Here is a 24469-nt window from a genome sequence, read left to right on the forward strand (position 1 = left end):
CATCCTTTTGCATGTCTAGAAATGAGTAGGGATGGCATTCATGAAGAATTTATAGATTATGTCTGGTTCCGATTCCTTTGAACTATTTATTTACTACTTTGAGATAGAAATATTTTGAAAATAAGAAATGCAATTTTTATTTCAGATTTCAATAAATCAACATGTAACAATATAGTATAATATAACAAATCAGAAAAGGTAATACAAGTATTTTAATAATAATGCTTTTAAAATGATTACTGCATATACTTTTTAGTTGCGGGATAAGAAAGTCCGCTATATAGCCTTCATCGTTAACTGTAGGCTAACAGTTCTTGGTTCATTTCAAGTCAGACATGAAGAGAGAGAGAGAGAGTAATATAGCTTAACCCTACATTTCATTAAGTAGGCTAAGTCAGAATAATTCACCAACGCTTCCGACTGATTAACTAAAATAACCTGCTGATATTTGTTCAGGGTTCAGACTACCGACGGTCGCTGTTTTTGATACACAAAAACAGCGACCAGCTCACCAGCTCAGAGTCATTCGTTATGAAATTGATTGTTTGTGTGCTACAAGGATCGTTTTGTGAGTGATATAGGTACTACGCCGTTACAATTCACGGTTTGTGTGTGCTGTAAATAGTCAGGCTACTCAAACATCATTTTTGACAATATTATCAAATGAATGTTTATAAGCTGAGAGGTTAAAAAACTATTTAGACATTTGCGATGTTTGCAGATTGGAACTGGCGTGCTGATGAAACGGATTCACTATATGAAATTTAGCTATAGCCTACTGTGTCGCGTTTCACTAACTAAACAAAGTTTAAAACATGTACATACCATTAAACATATAGGCCTGCATGCAACCAATCCGAGGTAGCCTACTTATAAAAAACAATCATTTCTTTTCTGGTTCTTTCTTTCCCTTAAATTGCTGATAAAAGTTGTAGCATAGGTCTATGCTATGTTATAAAAAATATGCATTTTCAAGCTATAGCACCAGTGGCTCATTTTTAATAGGCTACAGCTACTGTAATTTAAATGAAAGTAACACATTTATAAATGTTTACAAAGGTAAACTGGTAGAATTCACATTAATAGCCATCATGAATTACTTTTTTATGAATGAACTCATTAACCAAAATATTTGCAGACAGTGCATGACTCTCAAAATAAAAGTTATTATGGACCAGACAGGTTAAAACACATTGGGAAGTCAAAAAATTTTACTATACAGCCTTTAGCCTATTTTAGCCTCTTTTTTTTTTTTTTACTAATAACACTTTAAAACTTTCATTAACATCAGTTAACTAGTTAGACATTACATTTAAAAGTTCAACATTAATACATTTTTAAGATCAAAAGTTGTATCAGTTTATGACTTGTTTATTAACAACTGTTAATAAATAAATGCTGTAAAAAATATATTGCTGATTGATTGTTTGTTCATGTTATTTAATGCAATAATGTCAACAATTGAGAACTTATTGTAAACTGTTACCAAATGGTAATAAAAATGTAATATCATTAGGCTATATTTATAGTCCCTGATAACACATGGGGCCAATGATGAGAAAGTCACGGTGAGAGAGAGCAGCGCTGCACGAAGTCCTCCTACACAGCAAGTGGTGCTGCTGGCTCAGAAATGTCTCAGCCTCTGTAGCGTTTTGTTTTTATCTCCATCTTAGAGCGCGCTGTCGCATTAGAACATGACTGATGCCGTGACAGAGCACAGCAGCGCGCGCTCACGTCTCATATCCTTCTCTGGCAGGTAACACTCATCAACTCATGCGCCTTCAACATTGCATGGGAAAAACGCGTCATGATCGCATGATTCCCCAAAGATGGAGACGTAAAGTCTTAATAATAAAAACATTTCCTGAAAATGATTCCCGTCAAATCGTTTGTTAAAACAAATCTCAGTGTCCCACAGGGCTGGAAAGGTGGGCGTTTCTCCGTGGCACTGACTGGAAGCAGCAGTTAGAGCAGTTATGACAGATAGATAAACATTCGGCCTGTCGAAATAATCTACAACGCATTTCGTAAGCGACACCAGTCTGTTTTTCTGTTGATTGTGATAAACAGGTGATTCCCTCAAGTTAAAATGCTGTGTAGACTACTGTAAAATTGTTTAGCCTAGATTTAATAACGCATAACACGCGAGTTGTTTAAGTTGAGTCAAATTCTTTGCATGTCCTCGTATGGAAGTGACGAATAAAACAAGCAAAAATAGATGTTATTTCATTTTACTTCAAAAACTCCCTGTTAAATTATTCCGACGCTTCTCATTAAATTATTTTACTTCTGTTATACCCCAGCTAACAAAATTATGTTCTAAGAACGTTGTGGGAACGTTGGTTTGAAATGTTCTAAAAACGTTGAAATGTCCAGTTTGCTTAACGTTGCTGGAACGGTATCTTAATGTTAGCAAAACGTTGCTGGAACGTTAGCATAATGTTGCTGGAACGTTATCTTAAGGTTAGCCTAACATTGCTGGAACAGTATCTTAATGTTAGCAAAACGTTGCTGGAACGTTAGCATGATGTTGCTGGAACGTTATCTTAAGGTTAACATAACGTTGCCGGAACGTTAGCATAACGTTGTTGGAACGTTAGCATAACATTGCTGGAACATTATTTTAAAGTTTGCATAACGTTGCTGGAACGTTAGCACAACATTGCTGAAACATTCTTAAGGTTAGCATAACGTTGCTGGAACAGTATCTTAATGTTAGCAAAACGTTGTTGGAACGTTATCTTAAGGTTAGCATAACGTTGCTGGAACATTATTTTAAAGTTTGCATAACGTTGCTGGAACGTTAGCAAGCACAACATTGCTGAAACATTCTTAAGGTTAGCATAACGTTCATGGAACAGTATCTTAATGTTAGCAAAACGTTGTTGGAACGTTATCTTAAGGTTAGCAAAACGTTCATGGAACAGTATCTTAAGGTTAGCAAAACGTTGTTGGAACGTTATCTTAAGGTTAGTATAACGTTCATGGAACAGTATCTTAAGGTTAGCAAAACGTTGTTGGAACGTTATCTTAAGATTAGCAAAACGTTCATGGAACGTTATCTTAAGGTTAGCATAACGTTCATGGAACATTATCTTAACATTGCTGGAACATTGACATAACGTTGCTGGAACATTATCTTAAGGTAAGCATAACGTTCCTGCAGCGTTCTTTCCCCAAAAATGTTATTAACAATACAACAATCAAAGAACATTAAAATGTCCACTTTCTTTCATGTTAAAATTACATTTTAAGGTTAGAAAAAAAATTCTGCACCATTCGTTCAACTTAATTTTTTTTTATTAACACAACCATGTGAATTATAAGCACACACTTTTACAGCACATCAAAAAGTAGAACATTTCATGATTATCATACATTTTAAACGCTACATTATAGCTTAAAAAAACAACAACAAATATTTTCATATAAACATTTAAATGAAATGAAAACCGTTTTTAAGGGTTAGTTCACCCAAAAATTCTGTCAGTAATTACTCACCCTCATGTTATTCCAACCCCGTAAGACTTTCGTTCATCTTCAGAACACAAATTAAGATATTTTTGATGAAATCTGAAAGCTGGCTCACTCCTCCGTAGGCTTCTAGGCAATTTCATTCTGGCGAATTTATCAAGCAACGACAATCATTTTTGTGCACAAAAAAAAAAAAAAAAATAACAACATTATTCAACTATTCATTTTCTTCCGTATGGGCCTCTGAGTGACTTCACTAGTGCTGGGAGAAAAAAATAGATTCACCTAGGTATAGGGCTGGGTACCGAGTTCGGTACTTTTTAGGTACCGACCGAATTGCCTCGATACTACCGAGTATCGAAACATGTCTTGTTTTTCGGTACCACATTTCGGTACCTAAGTGGTTAATCTCGTCAATGTCAGTGAAACAATAAGCATGCAGCATGATTGGCTGTGGCGGAAAAACACTAGTTTACGCGGCTGCCCAGAGACGCGGCTCGTCGCACGTGAGGCTGCAGTGTGTGTGTGTGTGTGTGTGTAAGCGTGCGTCCCAACCCAGATAGATAGATGTGGAAATGATCCAAAGTGTACCTATGTCATGTGCCAGACTCGATGCCAGATGCACGCGATGCAATATTTTCGACAAGATCATTGCTGCCAAGACCGGCAACACGGTAAATCTAGGCACTGAAGCGCACAAAATACACTTGAGAGTAATGGTGTTCACATCGAACGCGAATAGAGCGTCAAATACGCGTCTATCGCGTCTAGTTCGACGCTTGAACATTCGCTCGAGTTCAAATTTTTCAACTTGCGCGGAAGACGTTCGCGGCAAACGCGTCACCCAATTCGCGTCATTCGCGACGCCCGGCGCGAATGATGCGTCTATTCGCGTCTTTGCATTGACTATGTATGTAATCTACTCGCACAAATAATTAAATTCGCGTTCGGTGTGAACACACCATTAGTAAACACTTGTTCATTAATAAATAATTAAAATATCTCCTTGCTATTGTTTCCACATCCATAATCATTAGGCTACTTTTGCCAGTGCTTTGCTGCAAGCTTCACGTGCAGGTATATATCCCGCCCCCCAGTAGCCTATATTTAATTTAATTCACATTTATTTGTATAGCATTTTTCACAATACATATCGTTTCAAAGCAGCTTTACAGAAAATGCATGTCTAAATTACAATTTAGAGTGATCTGTTATCAGAGGTGACAGTGTAATGCATTTCAATTAATTTTCATTCAGTTTCATCGTTAATTAATGCATTAAGTTTAAGCAGAAACAATGAGCTCATTGAAGTAAAGAATACATGTTGTTAAATGATTAGGAAACATAGAAAACTTTAGCATTGGTGCTTTTTTACATACTCAAAATATGAGTGTAAAAAAGTCAACAAACTGAAAAAAAAATTAGGTAATGTTATATTGTTAAACCTGGTTACATAAAATTGGTATCGAAAAAAGTATCGTTCAGGAACCGGTATCGAAGTCAAGGTATCGGTATCGGTACCGAACATTTTGTAACGATACCCAGCCCTACCTAGGTATCACGTTTTTTTTTTTTTTTTAATTTTTTTTTTTATTATTATTAAAGAATCGATATTAATTCAAATTAAATTTATTTTTGTCCTTGCTTATAGACGAGGTTGACCAAAGTAAGTCACTTCCGTTCCAACAGAGAATGAAATGTGTCGTTATCTTTGAGTAACGTAATATCCCTTTCAAGAGGACGCGTGAAAGCGACGTGAGATTGAATGCATTGAAAAGCCCTTGCGCTACTCATATACAGAGAGATAAGACAATAGAGCTGCACGATTCATCTTTAAAAAACTTGATCTCGATTCAAACACCCACGCGATTTGTTTCCATTTCGTCTGTCTATTAAACCTTTGACAAAATCATATCGCAACTTTTAAAGCTGTGCTGACCCAGAGACGTCATGAAACAGCTTCACAAACTGTCTTTTCAACCTAATAGTATCATTATTTCTGTAATACAATAGTTCAAATTATCATAGAAGTTATGGATATGGCCAAAAAAAATTATCACAAACGATATTTTTTTTTATATCAGTCGATATCGATAATTATCACGATAAATGTCAAATCTTTATTTCTTTCAAGTTTAAAGGCAGATTTTTGCTCCTAAGTGAAAGTTGTATAAACCAGAGCGTTGTGGTTTTAAAAATCTGAGGTAGAACATTCAAACATTTGTCATTTTTCCTTAACAAAATAAATATCTGAAAAGAAAAATATTTCTTCAGCAGTTTGCAGTGCAGGCTGCAATATTCAAATTACATGTTTTGTCTCGAAATGCATATTTGACAGTGAGTTGACAGTAAATCTACATCCTAACTCAAGCTAATACGACTATGTTAAATTTATGTTCATTAACAAAAACAGTAACATGTTTGTTTGTTTGTTTTTTATTTAAGGACCACATTTTTATTTGGTAAAATGTAATATTCTGACTGTTTGAGTTTTATTAAAATTAACCATTGGTCATCCAGTATCGTGCATTTAGATCATGATAACCACAGATAAAGCCACAGCCTATAGCACCTCACTATCATGGCAAAATGTAACTTTATGGTTTCTATGGTATTTGTATGAAAAACAGTAGCCTAACAGTTAAATACATTATTAAATACTGTAATTATATTCCATTAGTCATTTAATACATTGTCTACATTAATAATATCATACAATTCAATATGTATATCCCACATTTCATGGTGCAGTTAATATTACTAGGCTAACATTACAGTAAATCCATGCTAGGCTAAATGGATTCAGTTTCAATTCAGATTCTGACTATATCGTTGCGCACAGTGTTTCTCCTGTTTGTCAGCGGTGTTTCATCTGCCTTTGAACTGATTTAAACTGGACATTAAACTGTTCTTCGCTGAATTCAAGTGTTTCTCACTGGATCTCTTGAGCGAGACGAACGGAGTAAACACGTCTGCTCTAGTGAGCTTGCGCTGCCATTTGGACTTTGAGCCGAGCGGATAAACGGTCCGTGTGGCGCGCGGTTCAAATGAGTTTCGTTCCGCTTTTGGCGCATACACATTATCGAACATTTATCGACCTCTTGATATCGTTTTATCGAGAAAAATTATATCACGATAATTATTGTTATCGTTTTATCACCCAGCCCTAATAGAAGTACTAGGATAAAAGTTTAAATTTAAAAAATATAAACACTGATGTCTATGATAGCGATCAAAATAGAGTAAAGCCCCAATCACACCTAATGTTTTTCCGGTTCGAAAACGCGAGGCGACAGCACTGACCCAATCAAACCGAACGAGCAGTGAACTGCATTTTTTGTTGGTAGGCAAACACAGAAACAGCTGTCCTGTCAGTCAAGTAAACGTCAAATCAGCCTTTTATTAACTTTGTTTACTTTCTGTTAACATTGTGGTAGTTATGATTTGTGAAGTCGTTAAGCTCCTGGTAACCCCCGAGAGCACCACAAGTTTATCCTCCATCATCGCACTCTCCGGCGTTCAAAGCAACAGTAGCTTTCAAAACTACAACGGAAGACCCGCCTCTAGGGATGCGCGGTATACCGGTACTGCAAAAATACCGGTATATATTATGTTTCAAACGGTACAATATCATAATTTTGTTCAATTCGGTATTTAATGCGCTGCTGTTTCGAAGTTCACCGCTAGGCGGCAGTGCGCTACCTAAACTGACGCGGGTCACGCGAAACCGGCAAACGGTGACAACGGAAGAAGACGATGGATCAAACGAAGCTCATTCGAATTTCTTTTCTACACGCCCGAAATTAATAAATAGAGAGAGCAGTATGAGTGAAATAAGGCATTACTTTGCCTACAAAAGTAATGAGAAAAGTAAAGAAACAGATCTCAATGCAGCACTCTGCAAACGGGGAGGCAACACATCAAATCTGCCGAAGCACTTGTCAGTTGCTCATCTTGACTTGTTCAAAGAGTTCAGAGATCGACAGGTTAGTCCATCATTCAACTGATTTAATTTAGACTTTTAACTTTTATTGAACACTGAACAGCGCACATAAGAGCTTATCAATTATATATGATACGGTAAACACGAAAGCTCAAATCTGCTTGCATGACACGCCAGAACCAATTAGTTTAGGTCTCATCATTTTTGCACTTTCAAACAAACATATTAATTGAATTTGAATGAATAAAGAATACAAATTTGAATAATATTAATTTTAGTATTAAGTGATCGTAAAATGAATGGCATATTAGTGCCGCTCTGGCGCGAGAGAGAGAGAGAGAGAGAGAGAGAGAGAGAGAGAGAGAGCAAGAGGAATTGTATTAATATGAATATTACTAATATTACAGTTAAGCTACATTTGTCAACATTCATTAGGTAACCTGACCTAACAGTATTATAGCATTTATTAATCTATATCAATCAGTAATTAAATGACCTAGAAAATTAAATATACTAATACATGTTTAGCATGTTAACATTACTTTATGCAATGCATTAATATGAACCCAAAGAGTAATCAAACCAAGATGAATAAATGCAATAAATGTTGATCATTCTCTGTTGATGCATGACAGCTAATGGTTTACATGTCATTTCATTATTCTATTATTATTATTATTATTATATGTTAATCTATTATTATAGATATTAACCTATTTTAAATGTATAATGTCAAGGTTTTTTTTTTTCAAAATCAAAATTTAACCTACTATATGTTCCCTGACTGAATTATTATTATTTTTTTTACATTTTGATACATCTTTTCACATTTGGTGGAGAGTTTCAAGCAGTGTTTTTTAAGTGTCACTTAAATTTTGAGACCGTTTTTTTTTTTTACCTGTGGTATCGATTTAGTATCGATACCGAGGTATTAGGTTCTGGTATCGTACCGAAGCCAAAATTGTGGTATCGAGCCATCCCTACCCGCCTCTCCATTCATTCGATTGGACAGTGGAAAAAAAACATAGGACAGCGCATTTACTGCTCTAAGTTGATTTTTTTTTAACTCCAAAAACGTGAGGCGCAACCGGCGGTTAAACGCGAGGCGCCTGGGGTGTATAAACAGAGTACAGAACGCGCACTGCCATAGGGAATCAATTGAAAAAAGGCGCCTCTCACTGCCAAAAACGCATTTAGGTGTGATCGGCCCCTAAACCAGCTTAAAATAACGCATAAAATAATTATCGATTACATTGTTTAACAAGTGACTTACAAAATGTATTTATTGAATCATTTATTTAAGAGAATGTAGTACTATCGTATGATGCTTCTGAAATAAGTCAGAGAGATGTGATGAATTGTTTTTGTAAATATGACTCATCTTATACATCATGTAGCCTGTACAGTCTGTATAAGTGTATGATTTAACTTTTTCTGATGGTCTAGTGTTAAAAATAAAATAAAAATCGCAATATCGAATCGCAATTCTTAAAAAAAAATCCTAATATCAGCAGTATCAGCACCCAAGTATCGTGATAGTATTGAATCGGGAGATAGGTGTATCGTCCCAGCCCTAGAGTTCACGAGACAGCGAGAACTGAGAAGATGACGTAGATGGGTCTCGATGTAGTGCGGCAATTTTGAGAACTCACTCAGAGGCCCACACATAAGAAAATTAATAGTTGAATAAAGTTGTTATTTTTGCATACAAAAATTATTGTCGTCGCTTGATAAACTTAAGATTGAGCCACTGTAGTCACTTGTGGCGCTTTTCCACTGCATGGTAGGGCACGGCACGCTTTGGCGCTTTTCCACTGCATGGTACGGCTCGCTTTAAATGGTACCACCTCTGTTGAGGTTCCAAGCATACTGTACCGATACTAAAATGTGACGTGAAAACACTGCAGATCACTGATTGGTCAGACAGAATCGTCACTACCAGCGTCATTGTATTTGCGAGACATCAAACCCGCTAGATTTAAATAGCCAGTAACAGTCACCGCTGTAGCACCTGTTTTAAAACTACTTGCTTGAAGAAAAAAGAAAGAAAAAAAAACTTCCAAAAAATAAATAGCTGAATAGTGTTCAGTGGACGAAGTGCAGACGTTCATCTCGTTGGTTGCCGAGGAGCGGATAAACTATAAACGATCAGTCTTTATAATCCCACCCACTTTGAAGTGGTACTAACTGCAGTGGAAAAGCAAACCGAGCTAAAGCGAGCCGTGCCGAGCCGAACCGTATCATGCAGTGGAAAAGCGCCATTGGACTATTTTAACAATGTCTTTACTAACTTCCTGGGCTGGCAGAATGAAATTGCCTAGAAAAATATCTTACCGTAATTTGTGTTCTGAAGATGAATGGAAGTCTTTGGAACAACATGAGGGTGTATACTTACTGACAAAATATTCATTTTTGGGTGAACTAACCCTTAAATATAAGTAGTGTGGGGGTGCCAAACTAGCACTGTGGTTGTCTCTGTGGTCCAGTCTCTTCATGCCCCGTCTGTAAAGTGAACAGATTGACTGATGTTACTAATGGTGATTTATTATTTCATAAACATTTAATAATAACAGTGTGGCTACTCCATAAATGTTAACCCTTAAGTTATTTAGGCTGTGCTTTGAGTACTATAAATATTAAACCACACAATATTAAAATGTAGCTTACAAAGGTCAAGTCAAGTCAAGTCATCTTCATTTATATAGCGCTTTTAACAATGGAGATTGTTTCAATGGAGAAAGGTTATACAATGGAAAGGTTCAATAACACATTGTAAAGGATTAGCTAACGTTACACCTGAAAATTAAAACTTCCATCAAAAAAAAAAAAGTAGCTTGACAAGGAATATACATTTTTTGTAGTAAGGTTATTCATCTGTGTGTAACGTATGTGTGTGCGGCTGTATGCTTAACGTCAAATTAAAAGAGCATATTCATATAAAACGTTGATTCAACTGACTTGAAACTAACGTTAACTTAACGTTACCTGTGAATTAAGCGGTTGCGTGACATTGATGTTAATACTAGGCATAAATGGCATTTAAAACCTTTACAAAACCTCGAATCAAGGTTAAAAGCCTAAAGCCTAAAGCCTAAACTTACAGCTAAAGTCTAGTCAACCTAACGTCACCTCTAAGTTAGTTAACTTACCGTTAGCCTAACAGTTGAGATGCTAACGGACGTTTCCCGAAGACACTAAACCATTTCTGTAAAGTAAATATTCAACGGAAGCGTGTTATTTCCATGAAAGAATGTGTCTGAAACATTTTTATGTACTATTTGTGTAATTTTGGGGACTAAACTTACCTGAAATTAGCGAAACCAACAGTGAGAGACGGAGTTGCTGCTTGTCGTCAGCCAAAGTTGAGCTCCCGCCCGTTTCCATGGTTACTCCAGTTCAAATGCAACTCGAATGTTCAGTGCGCGCGCATATTAAAAAATGTAGAAGTCACGCTGCATTTAAAGAAGATTTGATCGAGGGAATTATTTGATAATCAGATAAAATATCCTGAAATGTGAGGTTAACATTATTAAGTGTATAGGCTCATGGCCATCACCAAACTGTAAACGGAATGAGAATATGAGGCATTGAGTGTAAAACAATGTTTACCACAAAGTCATTTATATAATAGGTTATAATAGGCTATAATATTATATAGCTTTATATAAATGGTTAACGTGGTGTAGAAATAAAATTGCAAAAAACATTTATTAAAAACTAAACATGATATAAGGCATGGATATATTTTAAGAAAATACACAATATGTACACACATTTACAGATGTAACATGAGGAACAATTTAAAAGATTTATGTTCAATGTATTTTTGAAATAATATATTTTCAAAATGTATTTCAATATATTTAACAGTGCTTCACATAATGTGAATAGCATATCTATAAATTACAGAAAGGTCTGTCTGTCTGTCTGTTAACCACACATCTCTCGAACCGTTTGTCCAATGGATTTCAAACTTGACAGGTTTCTTGCTACGGGCATGCGTAAGTGCAGTGTCAAGTTTGACATTGTTTGGATTAGAAATGCAAAAGATATCGTTAAAAATAAACATTCTGACAAAAACTATGTGTATGTCATTATGTCAGTATCTGTATTTGCTTATACCATGCACAAATAAAAATGTCACTGAACTTTTACTGTGTAATTGTAACAATGAGCACTCAAACACACCAAACCAACAATTACTAAAAACACAATCAACAACTGATTTTGCACGGGCACTTTGCCATCATTTGTAGTAACCAATTCACACACTGTTTGCTCAAGCGTTTTCTCAGAGTTCACTGTATAGCTGCTCCCTGAATCGTCGCGCTTATTCATTTGTGGATGTTAACTGAATCTGTAAGTCAGCTATGCTGTTTACTTCTGAATATTATCTTTCATTCTGGTGCGCTTAACGTTATCGTAATAGTAGCTTTTAATTGTTAATGCTATTACAACAAAACATATTCAATGCATTCACAGGCATCATTTTTAGTAGCCTATTCACAAACAGTTTTTGCTCAAGCGTAGCGTTTTCTCAGAGTTCACTGTGTAGCTGCTCCCTGCATCGTGTAGTTCAATTTTCCACATTTATTTTATGTCATTATTTCAGGATCAGTATTTGCTTTCTACACAATTAAAAATCTCACTGAACTTCTGCTGTGTAATTGTAACAATGAGCACTCAAACACACCAAAACAACAATTACTAAAAACACACACAAAAACTGATTTTGCACCGGCATTTTGCACTAGTTAATATTAATTTATTAATAGGCTATATAAGTGCTGGTTTATTGGGGTGGTGTTATAAACTATTGTGATGTTTAAAATGTTTATATGGATATAGGCCTAGTCATATTATACAAATCTAGTGATTGTAAACTAATGTTAAGAAGCGCACATTTGTTAACAAGTGTACTTAACATTATGAGAATGTTCAGCAAATAACATGTTCCCAGAACGTTTTATGATAGCCTAAATATAACATTCAGAAAATACTAATAACATTATAAGTATGTTCTGAGAATGTTGTTCTAATAACGTTTTCTATCAACGTTATGAGAATAACGTTTTCTATCAACGTTATGAGAACTTTCATCAACCACAAATAACGTCATAAAGACGTTCCAAGAACATTGTTCTAAGAACGTTTTCTATCAACGTTATGAGAACTTTCATCAACCACAAATAACGTCATAAAGACGTTCCAAGAACATTGTTCTAAGAACGTTTTCTATCAACGTTATGAGAACTTTCATCAACCACAAATAACGTCATAGAGACGTTCCAAGAACATTGTTCTAAGAACGTTTTCTATCAACGTTATGAGAACTTTCATCAATCACAAATAACGTTATAAAGACGTTCCGAGAACATTGTTCTAAGAACGTTTTCTATCAACGTAATGAGAACGTTCATCAATCAAAAATAACGTCATAAAGACGTTCCAAGAACATTGTTCTAAGAACGTTTTCTATCAACGTAATGAGAACGTTCATCAATCACAAAAAACATCATAAAGACGTTCCAAGAACATTGTTCTAAGAACGTTTTCTATCAACGTAATGAGAACGTTCATCAATCACAAAAAACATCATAAAGACGTTCCAAGAACATTGTTCTAAGAACGTTTTCTATCAACGTAATGAGAACGTTCATCAATCACAAATAATGTCATAAAGACGTTCCAAGAACATTGTTCTAAAAACGTTTTCTATCAACGTTATGAGAACTTTCATCAACCACAAATAACGTCATAAAGACGTTCCAAGAACATTGTTCTAAGAACGTTTTCTATCAACGTAATGAGAACGTTCATCAATCACAAAAAACATCATAAAGACGTTCCAAGAACATTGTTCTAAGAACGTTTTCTATCAACGTAATGAGAACGTTCATCAATCACAAAAAACATCATAAAGACGTTCCAAGAACATTGTTCTAAGAACGTTTTCTATCAACGTAATGAGAACGTTCATCAAACACAAAAAACATCATAAAGACGTTCCAAGAACATTGTTCTAAAAACGTTTTCTATCAACGTAATGAGAACGTTCATCAATCACAAAAAAACGTCATAAAGACGTTCCAAGAACATTGTTCTAAGAACGTTTTTTATCAACGATGTGAGAACTTTCATCAATCACAAATAACGTCATAAAGACGTTCCAAGAACATTGTTCTAAGAACGTTTTCTATCAACGTAATGAGAACGTTCATCAATCACAAAAAACATCATAAAGACGTTCCAAGAACATTGTTCTAAGAACGTTTTCTATCAACGTAATGAGAACGTTCATCAATCACAAAAAAACGTCATAAAGACGTTCCAAGAACATTGTTCTAAGAACGTTTTTTATCAACGATATGAGAACTTTCATCAATCACAAATAACGTCATAAAGACGTTCCAAGAACATTGTTCTAAGAACGTTTTCTATCAACGTAATGAGAACGTTCATCAATCACAAATAACGTCATAGAGACGTTCCAAGAACATTGTTCTAAGAACGTTTTCTATCAACGTTATGAGAACGTTCATCAATCACAAAAAACATCATAAAGACGTTCCAAGAACATTGTTCTAAGAACGTTTTCTATCAACGTAATGAGAACGTTCATCAATCACAAAAAACGTCATAAAGACGTTCCAAGAACATTGTTCTAAGAACGTTTTTTTATCAACGATATGAGAACTTTCATCAATCACAAATAACGTCATAAAGACGTTCCAAGAACATTGTTCTAAGAACGTTTTCTATCAACGTAATGAGAACTTTCATCAATCACAAATAACGTTATAAAGACGTTCCAAGAACATTGTTCTAAGAACGTTTTCTCTCAACGTTACAAGAACGTTAATAACGTTATATGAACGTTCCGAAAACATTATTTTAATAACGTTTTGTACTAACATTTACACAACTTTTAAAGAACGTTAGTGAATGTTCTGGGAACGTTCCCTGTTAGCTGGGACGCATCTTATAGGCTATTTAATGTAACTATCATATTATCAAAATATTATCAAAAACTTTACCTACCTTTGTATTACCGGATTATGTCAAATATTCACTAGTGGACGGGACTAGTGAAATAAGAATTTCACGACACCGAGACAACTTGGCTTTTATATGGTTTTGTAAAGCTAATATAGCCTATTTTAGTTAATTAAAATTCGTTAATCTGCATTGTAAAATGCTCGTAGCTCGTAAATTATTATGATTATTATTATTCTTACTGATTATGGTAATAGGCTACAGAAGGAGATTGAATCACTTTATTGACTGATCTTTAGGGATTAAAAGGGTTTAGAATGTCTGTGAAATAGTCCATTCTTTATCGTATAGTATACGTCATGAGTCATCATGACATATTCTGTAGTTTGTCTGGATACAAAATACAAAGTAGAATAAACTGTCAATATTAAACACTATAGACAACAATTCACTTAAAAGGATCGAATGACGTTTACAGCAAACCGTGAGAGAGAGCGCGTGCACGATCAAGCACAAATTCACCTTAATTCATTGTTTTCATTTAATCCAGCCTAATACTAATTTCCCAGAAAACTATTGTAATAGTCTGACAGAGACCGTACTGTACAAATAGCCTACTCTAATCTGACAGAGAAAAGAAATTAAACAGTTTTAATTTTAAAAACTAAAAGTGCAGGTCCAGAAAAGGAGCGACATTTTCTTGTAGAAATCGACCAATCAACATGTTGCATATGTAAACGTCAGATTTATAACAAAATATACATTCCTATTTTGTTCAATTAAAATAGTCGTTTATTCTGTTTATTGTTGATATAAACTCCCATTTTGTTAAATGCAGATTTAAACCTGCAAATAATTTATGCTACTTTTCATAATATAGTTTTATAAATTAAACTGATAAGATGTAAGTGTATCAAATAATAAATAAATAAAAAAGTTTTCAATAATACTATAAAATAAAAATTAATGTATGAAGTTGTATGAATTACTATACAGCAAAGTTATTTTAATTTAAAGAATTGTTTATTTTAATTATAGCTACTTTTTAATGACATTTTAAGAATTTGCTAAACTTGTAAATTTACAAATGTCTTATAATGTGTAATAAATGAGGCGTGCTATAACTCTATAACTCTATTTGTGCAAGTACTCATCATGATATATTGTTGTTGATCAAAGTGTGCTCATCACGTAATTCCCAGAATGTTTATTGGTTTATGAATGTTTGGATTGGGAATTCTTTGAGCTATAAAGTAATGTTGGTGAATGCATTTTTTATATTTTTTTATTTTTTTAGAATGGCTTGTTTTCAGCGGTCATGATTATGATCTGGCTTTAACATTTGATGATATGAGATGTAGGCCTATAAATTAAAGAAAACATAACACTAGAATTCACTTGAAGAGTCATACAATCAGCATTGATCGGCGATGACCGATGACATTATCTTGAAAAAATGTAACAGCTTTTGTCGTTATAGCGTGTTCTCGGCTCTGTAACCATTGGTGTTTTATGGTCTTTTGGTAATTTTTGTCTGGGTTTAGAAGCCAAAGAACGTTGCCTATGAGTTATTTGCTTGAAGCAATTACATACAGGCTACATTTGATTGTACAATATATTTATTTTTTATGTCATGTTTTATACTGGGCTTTATGTCTGAAAAGCTACAGTATATATATATAAAACCTTAAAAGCTTTTATGTGAATTCTGCCTTTATTATAAATACTAATTACTGTTATGTAATTACTTTTTTACCCTATAAGTTTATTTTCTTTAATTTTAGTTTTCTTTATGATTTTTAATAACAAGATTTAGACTTATATTTTTTACACTTTCTATGCAAAGTAAATAAAAAGCAGGTATCTACAAAAAGCATTTTAGAGCATTTCGGATTTTTTTCTTTCTTTTTAGTAACTCTTTGCTAAAAGAGACTTAATTTCGGCAATGTTTGTAAACATTTATCTTTAATTATATACTGAATAACGTGAGTAGTATATATGAGACACCACCTGTCAAAATGATTGATGACATATATACTACTAACGTGACAGGATAAATTGTTTAAAATAATTTTTTCTCAAATTTGCTAATGCAATATATTGTAATTACATGTTTTTAAATTAAATCAACCTCAATCAATTAAATCCAGCAAACCATGCAGTTAAAGAACAGAAATTACAGAATACAGGATACTCTCTAAATTTTTTTCAATATTTCTGGTACCTAATAGAGGCTGATTTTAAGTTTTTGTCATTTTTCAGTTGGCTAACAAATCACTCTAATGGGTGACACAGATAAATCGAGTCAGGAAGAGATGGAGGGGGACAGCTGTGTAACAGTAGCCTCCAGCAGTGCCGCACCAGTGAGCTCTACACCCAGATCCAACACTCCCACGGGCACCCAGCCCAACTCCATTCCTCTGGGAAACATCTCTTCTGACAGGCAGGCGGTCCAGGTAAGTCCCCACTGGTATCAACCAGCAGCATATTGAACAAATGATATCACACAATGCTAATGTATCTTAAAAGAATAGAAACAGCCTTTATGTAGTCAAATTCTGAACATTGCTTTGAGGCTGACCTAATCTTCAGCTGCTTACTCTTTGTTGTGGTTGTGAGTAAAAAACTTTGGCAATAGATGATTCCCTCCAGTGCCGTGTGAAGCTTATGATGTGGTGTTTTGCTAGGTATTCCAGCAGACGTTACACAGACCACAGAGCATGACTGCTCAGTACCTGCAACAGATGTATGCTGCCCAACAACAACATATCCTACTACAGACAGCTGCACTACAACAGCAGCATCAACAAATCCTGACCACTACAGAGCAGGTATGAGAATATATACTATAATATAATTAATATATAGGAGATTAAGAATTTGTTCCTGCTACTTCTTATCAGGCTGCACAGACTAATGGCAGGCAGCCCAACTCCTCCCCTACATCTTCCAATGGGAATGTAACTCAGCTTGCTAGTGTGTCTCAAACATCAGTAAGTGCTTTCGTTCTTTAGTATAGAAACTTTATTTAAGCTTCTTCACAGAGCCCCTTTTGTTTTATATAGATGGACCACATGCTCTCATTTAGACATTATGCCAAGACAAAATGCCCCATTAAAAGTGTACGGTGATTTGATTTAGGGAAAATATAAAATAAATCTTTTTAAAAAGATAATAAGATTAGAAAACACTGTTTTTATCCAAACATTTAAGCTTTTGATCGAAGATGAAACATACAGGAAAACAATTCTCACCCTCTAGATCACCATGCCAACCTCTCTTGTAACTCAGCCAATAGGTCGCATCCAGGTCACTAGCTCCAATAGCACAGGGGGGGCCATATCCCAGCAGGCCATGCTTCTAGGAAACAGCTCTCCCACAGGTAGCCAGGCCCAAATGTATCTGCGCACTCAGATGGTAAGCAACTATTCACTAAAAGCATTGTGCTCTTCAAGTTCATTGGTGTTCGCAAGTTTCCACTGACTTGACTTGATTCGGCTTCTTCTTCTTTCTTCCCATTGCTGTGTCATTGTTTCTAAATCTGTAGCTGATTCTTACTCCTGCTGCCACTGTAGCTGCCGTTCAACCTGATCTGACTGTTGTGAGTTCAATGTCCTCTCATTCAGCATCATCACAGGTGAGACAGAGTATAATGAAAAGGATTAAATGATATTTTACACACTTCAGAATTCTTTCAAATAGATTGTTGTTGCAGTTTGAATTAATAAATAATCAATGTAATTCAGTTATATCTATGTATTAAATGTAATGTAAATGTGATGTAATGATGATGAATGTAAATTTGCAGATTTTAATTAATAATTTAACTGAACTGAGTTAAAGCTATCAAATAAATTTGAAATCCTGTATCCTGTTCATTATATCAGTATATATATATATATCAGTAAGTCATGGACACAAAGAATGTCCCACTGTGTTGCAATAAAATGAACAATGATGCTCCATATTCATTCAATATGTGTTGTCTTCTGCAAGGTTCAAAGCTTGGCTCTCCGCACTCATCTCCCTGGAGCTCTTGCTACTCCCCAGAACTTCCAGATCAAGTCTTCTCTTCAAGGTCAGACGCTGGTGTGTCCCCCTCCCAAGATGTCCATTTTCCCACTGAAATCCACACAGCTCTCCCAGAACCTGGTAGAAGCTTCTAGAAGTGAGTCCATTTTGACCGATGTCACTCAGCCACCATCAGCCCAACCACACATTCCTCCTTGTAAGTTACAAGATCAAATTTCCATCTCCATTATTTTCATTGTTTTTAATGCAGAATAATGTAAATGTAGCAAGTATTGGCTTCTGAAGAAAGCAGAATCATTTTAATTGCAAAAGATTTAAAATATTTTTATGTTGTTGAAGATTTATGGTTCTCATCCTGGGGGCTGGGACCCATCAGGGGGCCTCAACACACTTCCAGGGGGGGCACAAGATGGCTTAAAATTATTTAAATTAAGATGAAACAAGCTTTAAAATACTATAAAAAAATATCCTTTATTATTTATGAAAAAGCAGTCCCAGCTAGATATTTCTAGACCTGGAAAAGTGATGGAAAATGAATAAAAATGTTAAGGAAATTTCTATAATAAATATTTTTGTCTAGTTATGCCAAGATATTTTATTGGCTTCAAATAATGAGAAATTGCTATTTGTGAGTAAAATATCATTTAAAAACGATGGACAGCTGGAAAATCATATAAATTCATTGAGTTTTTGGAATTATTTTAATTATAATTATTTATAGTTATTTTATTTAATTAGTTTAACATTTCCACTTCTAGTTTCTGTAAATAAAAATGGTCAAAAAGGTTGAGATCCACTGCTATAGCCTATTTTTCTTTTCAAACATCATGTGAATAGTTTGTGTTTGCTTCTAATGACTTTCTCTACCGCAGCAACGTTCACACCAGTCCAGTCTCATACACTGGTCAGACACCAGCTGCACTGCCCTTCCAGCCAGAGGCTGACGCCACACCAGCTCATCATCCAGCAGAGCTCCTCCGCTCACAGACAGGTCCAGCCCATTGCACTGCGTGTCACACCGCAGAACAGCTCTCCTCCACCCCTTGCCCTGCAGACCCGTACCACCCCCACTACAGCCACTGTCCAATCACAGCACACAGACTTCCTCTCAGTGCCCTCCTCTGTGAATCAACCGGCCAATCAGTCGGCAGTTGTGTCCACAGTTCCTCCTGCAGCGCTCCCTGACCCTCCACCCCTTCATCTGGGCCCAGTGCTAGAGCCGGTCTCCCAGCATTCACCTCTGGCCTGTCCCCCTCCTCTCACCATGGGTCTGCCTAGGCCGGTCCAGCCGCAGAGACTCTCTTTACGCTCAGTTCAGACCGTAGCTGTCCAGTCTGACCACATGGTGTCTGAAGAGGAGCACCCAGCCGCTGAAGCTGTAGTTCAGTTGCCTTTTCATAATCTACCTCCACCACAGACAGTGGCAGTGGACTTGAAGTTGCAACCTGCTACACAAACAGGAGCTCCCTCGGTTAGTCTTGTTTGATCTATAATGCGGCTAAACTGGAAAACCAGCATATGGAATAGTGGGAATATGAAATTTACGATGTTAATGGTGCTTTTTGGGGTTTTCTTTGAGGCTACACTACAGTTCAAAAGTGAAGAGTCAGAAAGATTTTGCTTTTAAAGAAATTAATTATTTTATTCACCAAGGATGTATTAAATTGATCAAAAGTGACAGTAAAGATATTTATAATGTTTAGATTTCTATGCTTTTCTTTTGAACTTGGTAAGCAGAAGAGACTTCTTTTGAAGAAATCTTACCAACCCCAAACTTTGGAACGGTTGTGTATTGTTGAATGGAAAAGAGCAACTTCTTATTCTTCAGAACCAGTTTTTACAGATTGTTATAGTCGTGGTTCTTGTCTTTCAATAAAAATGTCCTTTAAATGAAAAAAATATATATATTTCATCATACTACATACTACCTACTATAGTTTTTGACTTTTGAGGAAAATATCCTTTGAATTTAGTCAATATTTTGTCATGTCATATTTATTCATTTTAGTACATTTTACTCTGTAACACACACATATATAATTGAAACCTTATGCTTATTCTGAAATTTGGCAGGCAATGCCATTGTTGAAGGAGAGTGGAAGCATGAATTTATTGAAGGATGTAGAACACGACTGTCCTCAGTATATCAGAGCGTCCACCCCGCCACCACTGTCCCCACCAGACGAGTCACAGAGAAGCTCTGATGATGTAACAGCTCAACCAGAAAACTGTACAGGTACTTTGAACCCATATCAAAGATTGCCGATGTGGTCCTCCCACCCTTCTGCAGATCTCTAACCTGACCTCTGCTCTGTCCATAGCCGATCCGGACCAACCGTGCATTCCATCGAGCAGATCTGTGATCCGGTCACCGGAGGACCCCACATATGCCAACAGTTCCCCCCCTCCCCTCCTCTCCTCTGCGGTAAGAAGCACCAGCAGGCCTCCCCCAGCCAGCCTTCCAGGGAACCCCGAGGGTCAGCCCTCACAGGCCATCGTTAGACCTCACATCCTCACACACCTCATTGAGGGCTTCGTCATCCGAGAGGGCCTGGAGCCGTTCCCGGTATGTCCACTGGTTGACGACGTAGCAATTCTCAGCTGCCATGAAGCCCTAATGAAGCCCATGGTTCTCTTATGGTTCTCTAATGGAGCCGTGAAGCTCAAAGATCTCTCGTTCCCTGAGAGCAGAGAGTAAGACGGCTGGTGAGGGTCTGCGGCCAAACGTACAGATCAACCAGTTATTAAAGTCCCCTTTGGGAATCTTCGCAAAGTGCTCCACACTTTCAGAAGTCGAAACCACAAAAGGCATCTCAAAAAATGTTTGGTATGTCCAGTATTGATGTGCTGGTCTTTTTCTTCAGGTGAGACGTGCTTCCTTAGAGATGAACCTGCAGGCCACACTGCCAGAAGATAGAGAGGATGAACAATCAGCCCGGGATGACTGCCTTATGGATGCGGACAATCCGGAAAACTCCACTGATTCCGACATTGATAACACACCCGCTGAGGATGGTGGGCTCATTAGCACATTTCTTATTTATGCATTGAGTCAATATGAGCGTTTCTGGCAGGATCTCTTCTGCTTTCAGAACAGACAGTTGAAAACCTGCCTGACGTACTCGAATGCGAGTTCTGTGGGAAGAGAGGCTTCGCTCGTACCTTCCTCAGATCCAAACGCTTCTGCTCCATAACATGTGTCAGAAGGTAAAGAGCCTAATGGATAGCCACTTTTAGTGTCTCTTTCATTTTCTTTTTTCAAATCAGATCCAGATCTAACCCTGATCCAACACCCCTGTCTGTACTTATCCAGGGCTCCTGAAGATCTTAATTAGCTGGTTCAGTTGTGTTTGATCAGGGTTGGAGGTGAACTTTGACCTCCGAACTTTGACCTCTGAAGGGTAGACCTCCAGGAACAGGATAGGGCACTCCTGTTCTAAACCTCTAAACTTCAATATTAAACATTGTAAAAATATTACAAATATTTTAATGTTTTTTTAAAGTAAAGAAGTCTCTTATTCTCAAAGAGGTTGCATTTATTTGATAAAAAACAACAACTGTAATATTGTGAAATATTATTATTACAATTATTTCAGTATATTTTAAAATGTAATTTATTCCTGTGGTGGCAAAGCTGAATTTTCAGCACCATTACTCCAGTCTTCAGTGTCACATGATCCTTCAGAAATCATTCTGATATGCTGATTTGCTGCCCAAGAAACATTCCCTATTATTATCATCAAAGTTGAAAATAGCTGCTTTATTATATTTTTATGAAAACTGATACATTTCTTTTGGGGGATTTTTTGATAAATAGAAAGTTCATTAATAATTTTTTATTTTATTATTTTGAATAGTGGTGTATACATGCTCACTTGAAATGGTTGCATTTCTTTGTAAGAATGCATGCATATAAACTATGATGAAAACACATTTAGGATTATAAACTTACACTTTTAGGATTAAGTCAATGTGTTCATAAAACTGTATACTGCAGTACAAGCAGTCTTGTTTATCTTACAGATTCAACGTAAGCTGTAAAAAACGTCTAAACCTGTTGAGGCCAGAAAAAGTTGTCCGCTGGCTCCACAGACCCATGGGCAGGCGGGGGAGACCACCTAGTCGCGTACATGCTGGGTCTAGGGAACACTACCTCAAGCAGGTCAGTGAAAATGAACAAATAACCTTTTAACCAAACTATGCAACCCATTGTTAAACCATAATTAATAAGTGGGACTGACCTAATACAACAAATTATGTCCTTAGCAGCTGCAAGATTCCCATCGTTCCAACGACAACCAGAGGGTGTCCAATTCAATGTGGATTGAGAGAGAGGAGGAGGATTCGCCAGGGCCGATGACAACGAGGCTGCGTTTGCAGGCCGAAAGAGAGAAACAGCAAGACAGAGAAAGAGAGCAGAGCAGACTGGAGAGCTGCAGCAGCTCTGACTGTGTCCTTGACTCAAGTCCCTCACAGTGGAGTGTGGAGCAAGTGTGCTCCTTCATCAGCTCCCTACCAGGTAGCTGCATAGGTTTCAGAAACGCAGTACACCTTCTGTTCCACTAGGTGGTGTTTAATGAATAAAAACATTTATTTTGAATGTAGTGTGAAGTGAAGAACTTTCTATATAGAATGAATGTAATCTGGATGTACTACTTTGCCATGTTGTCATTATCATGTGGCATGTACATATATATATATATATATATATATATGTGTGTGTACCGACTTTCATACATGTACATGCAAGTATGAATGATAGGCTATATGGATGGACCAAGTTTTTGGACTGCATTCCTGCCACGCCCGTGTACCAGCTTTGGCCCGGCCCTGATGGCCGACAATTCCAACGTGTGTGCAAAGTTTCAAGAGTTTTAAGGGCCCCAAAAAGCCCCGAACAATTGAAAAAGAATAATAATCCTTAGATTAAACAAAAGGGCCTCCTTGTATATATATATATATATATATATATATATATATATATATATAAGTATGTTAGTGAAGGTTTTGAAAGAAAACGCACTTCACTTTTAAACTGTGACTACATTGAGCATCTAATGTTATAGATTTTTATATAATCTTTAGAATCATATGCTCATCTTTGCATCTCCTCCACTTGTTCTAAGGGTGCCATGATATTGCAGCAGAGTTCCGGTCACAGGAGATTGACGGACAGGCCCTGTTGTTGCTTACAGAGGACCACCTCATGAGCGCTATGAACATGAAACTGGGCCCTGCGCTCAAAATCTGTGCACAGATCAACGCTCTCAAAGAACCTTAGGCTCGTCTTTCCACAACCAGTCATATTCTGTCACACAATATCGGAAGTCAGCTTCCTTTCAAAGTGCCATGACTCCAGTGTGTGGCCATTCTACAAATACTGTGGACATTCATGGGGACCTTCTTCTTATACCTCAAAGTTTCATGGTGGACTTAACTTTCATTTCATTCCATTCAATCCGATTGTAAGGTAAAGTTTTGTATAACATCTATAACTAAATTCTGATCTTGTGTATTGGATTTATAATGAACAGACCAACTCGAAGGCTAGAATGTGAAGAATGATGTATGATGTTGCTGCGCAGCCACAATTTGGCACATAATGTACAAAGTATAAAAAAAAAAAAAACATAACACTGTTTAAATATAAAGGAACTCTTTAAATGACATAAATGTTTACAAAAATACAGAGTATATCATGTGTGACGAAAAATAAAGATTTATTGATAAACAATCAAGTCCTGTATAAAATCTTTATATACATTAGACCAGAACTCAGTTGCAGTAAAATGCAACTTCTTTGGCATCTTTTCACACAAAGATGTAGAAAAAGCCTCTATGCACGCCACGGCAATGTTATTGTGAATTGTCAGATGTCTAAAAGGCAACATTTTAGAGACATCAATTGTGTAGATTGTAAAAGCAACTTGATATTGTTCAGTTAAAGTTACAAACGTCCCTTGCACACACTTAAGCATTTTCTAAACAAGTAGCCACAACATCAGTTTTAGTTAAACTGAGGAA

The 24469-nt window shown here is 36.2% G+C and overlaps 1 protein-coding gene across 4 annotated transcripts; it reads left to right on the top strand.

Annotated features, from left to right (window-relative positions):
- The first annotated feature begins 1619 nt into the window (after positions 1-1619).
- Positions 1620-24420, top strand: phc3 (polyhomeotic homolog 3 (Drosophila)). Of its 4 annotated transcripts, none has more exons than XM_056236472.1 (15): positions 1620-1756; positions 16709-16869; positions 17101-17244; positions 17317-17406; positions 17675-17830; positions 17961-18050; positions 18410-18641; positions 19318-19916; positions 20519-20681; positions 20767-21011; positions 21310-21460; positions 21538-21652; positions 22469-22607; positions 22712-22964; positions 23572-24420. In XM_056236472.1, the coding sequence occupies exons 2-15, from the start codon at positions 16729-16731 to the stop codon at positions 23724-23726; spliced, it is 2673 nt and encodes an 890-aa protein (XP_056092447.1). In that variant the 5' UTR covers positions 1620-1756; positions 16709-16728; the 3' UTR covers positions 23727-24420. The 4 variants fall into 4 exon arrangements, with proteins under 4 accessions (XP_056092447.1, XP_056092445.1, XP_056092446.1 ...); XM_056236470.1 differs by having other exon boundaries at positions 1637-1756; positions 16676-16869; XM_056236471.1 differs by having other exon boundaries at positions 1637-1756; positions 16676-16869; positions 22715-22964.
- Positions 24421-24469: the final 49 nt, after the last annotated feature.

Source organism: Rhinichthys klamathensis, unplaced genomic scaffold, assembly GCF_029890125.1.
Source record: "Rhinichthys klamathensis goyatoka isolate OS25496 unplaced genomic scaffold, OSU_Roscu_1.1 h1tg000446l_1, whole genome shotgun sequence".
Classification (NCBI taxonomy): Eukaryota; Metazoa; Chordata; class Actinopteri; order Cypriniformes; family Leuciscidae; genus Rhinichthys; species Rhinichthys klamathensis.

Bases quoted from the DNA above. Each gene is read 5' to 3' on its own strand.
- phc3 (XM_056236470.1), top strand. From the start codon at position 16,696: ATGGGTGACACAGATAAATCGAGTCAGGAAGAGATGGAGGGGGACAGC. The intron at 16,870-17,100 runs GTAAGTCCCCAC...GTGTTTTGCTAG, and splicing joins CTGACAGGCAGGCGGTCCAG to GTATTCCAGCAGACGTTACA. The intron at 19,917-20,518 runs GTTAGTCTTGTT...GAAATTTGGCAG, and splicing joins CACAAACAGGAGCTCCCTCG to GCAATGCCATTGTTGAAGGA.